Source organism: Bison bison, unplaced genomic scaffold, assembly GCF_000754665.1.
Source record: "Bison bison bison isolate TAMUID 2011002044 unplaced genomic scaffold, Bison_UMD1.0 scf7180017864482, whole genome shotgun sequence".
In the NCBI taxonomy this organism is placed as follows: domain Eukaryota; kingdom Metazoa; phylum Chordata; class Mammalia; order Artiodactyla; family Bovidae; genus Bison; species Bison bison.
This window is the reverse complement of record NW_011495042.1, coordinates 7,343,081-7,344,772: the sequence shown is the minus strand read 5'-3', so window position 1 is coordinate 7,344,772 and position 1,692 is coordinate 7,343,081. Positions and strand designations below refer to the sequence as shown.

Sequence of the window (1,692 nt, the reverse complement as noted above, 5' to 3'; positions counted from 1 at the left end):
GGGGGGGAGGGGGGGGGGTCTCGCTACTCCCTGAGGCCGCCGCTATTTTCTAATCTAAGGAGAACAATGCCCGGATTTCCTACGGACCAGCAGCGGCTTGGAGGAGTGGGGGTGGAGGGTGGGCTAAGGGCCGGCCGCAGGCCAGGAGCTGGGCTGGACGGTCATCTTGGGCCCCACTCACGGGGTAGCTAATCAGCTCTCCTTGGACGGGCCCTCCCTGGTTTCAAAGGAGAGGGGCAACAACCACACTATGGTGGGGGGCGCTGGAGCAGAGGGGCTGTGGGGGGAGCAGCCTGGGGGCACAGGCTGCCTCTCCAGGGTGTCGGCGTGTCACCCAGTGCAAAGCTGTGTGTGTGCTTTGACCCTGTGCCTGGCCCACCAGCTGGGTCATCCATCCTGTGCAGGGCCTGGGTGGGCACCGTGCCCACGGCAGGCCTGGAGCCATGCCCCAGGTCCCGGCCAAGGACACCCGCTCTGAGCCATCTACTGCTGGCTCTGGCTTCTCGTCTGTGGAGGGGGCTATGGACCCCCAACACCCCCTGAGGGTGAAGTGGGGACAGGGCCTGGAACAGCGCCCACCCAGCAACCACGGGCCCCAGACACGGAGCCGTTTCTCTCAGGACAGTCGGGGAGGGCGGCGGGGGGCGGTGCAGGCACATGCAGGCAAGCCTTCTCAAAGCTGCCAGCAGTTCCCAGGGACCAGAAACCCCTTCTTCTGCGGGGTATGGGGCCGCTAGCCTGGTGGACCATCAGCCCATCTCCCAGCAGGAGAGGGAGGAGGACAGGGCCCAAGCTCGGCTGGCTGCCGGCGCCGCACCCAGGATGGCAGCACGGAGGCCGCGGGACCAGGGCTGGGGCCGGCCCTGCTGGACGGGGCTGGAGGTGCCCGGGGTCTCCGTGCATCTGGGGGAGAGGTGGCGGGACCCCCGCCCCAGTGGAGGTGCCCGGGGCTGCATGCGTCAGGGGAGAGGTGGCGGGACCCCCGCCCGACTGGAGGTGCGCGGGGCCGCATGCGTCAGGGGAGGGGCCACTCACTCGAGCACGTCGCGGTTGAACTGCTTCTGTCGGTTGCCCAGGAACTCGCCGATCATCTGCCGGCTCAGGCCCTTGCGCTGCAGCAGGAAGTGGGCCACCCCCACCGGTGTGTCGGGCACGAAGCCGCGCTCGATGAGGTACTGGACGCCCTTCTCGGGCTTCCTGGCGGACGAGAGACAGGCTCAGCTGGGCGCGTCCGCCCCTGCCCGCCTCCGCCTCCATGGCACTTGGTCCTTTCCCAGCCTGAGTCCACCACCCGGGGCACCAGGACTGTCCAGGCCCCGCGCCCAGCCTGGGCCAGTGAGGGGCGCACACAGCGGCCCCACCAAGCACGCATTGGCCGCCCGAGGACAGGCTGGATGGCTGGCACCCCGAGGACCCCCACGCCAGCTCAGCTCCCACACCGCCCCCGCTGCCCAGGCGCCTGACGTGAGCCGCGTGGCCTCCCAGGGCCAGGACCACCCTTGTGGGACGGGTGTGTTAACACGGGCGGCGCCTGGAATTTGGTGCACAGCAGGTGAGCACCTGAGGGATTACGACAAACCTCCAAGACACCAGAGGACACGGAGGCCCAGAGCTGGCTCCCGCTGCGGCCAGGGACCCAGGCAGTGAGCCAGCAGGCCGCTCCCTCGGACCGGACCTCGGGGCCTGGTGCCG

The 1,692-nt window shown here is 69.4% G+C and overlaps 1 protein-coding gene across 1 annotated transcript in view; it reads right to left on the bottom strand.

Moving 5' to 3' along the window:
* IQSEC1 (IQ motif and Sec7 domain 1) overlaps window positions 1-1,692 on the bottom strand; it is a 51,862-nt gene that overhangs the window by 19,123 nt on the left and 31,047 nt on the right. The window contains 1 exon segment of the mRNA XM_010862530.1: window positions 1,036-1,197. Coding sequence (XP_010860832.1) covers window positions 1,036-1,197 — 162 coding nt within the window.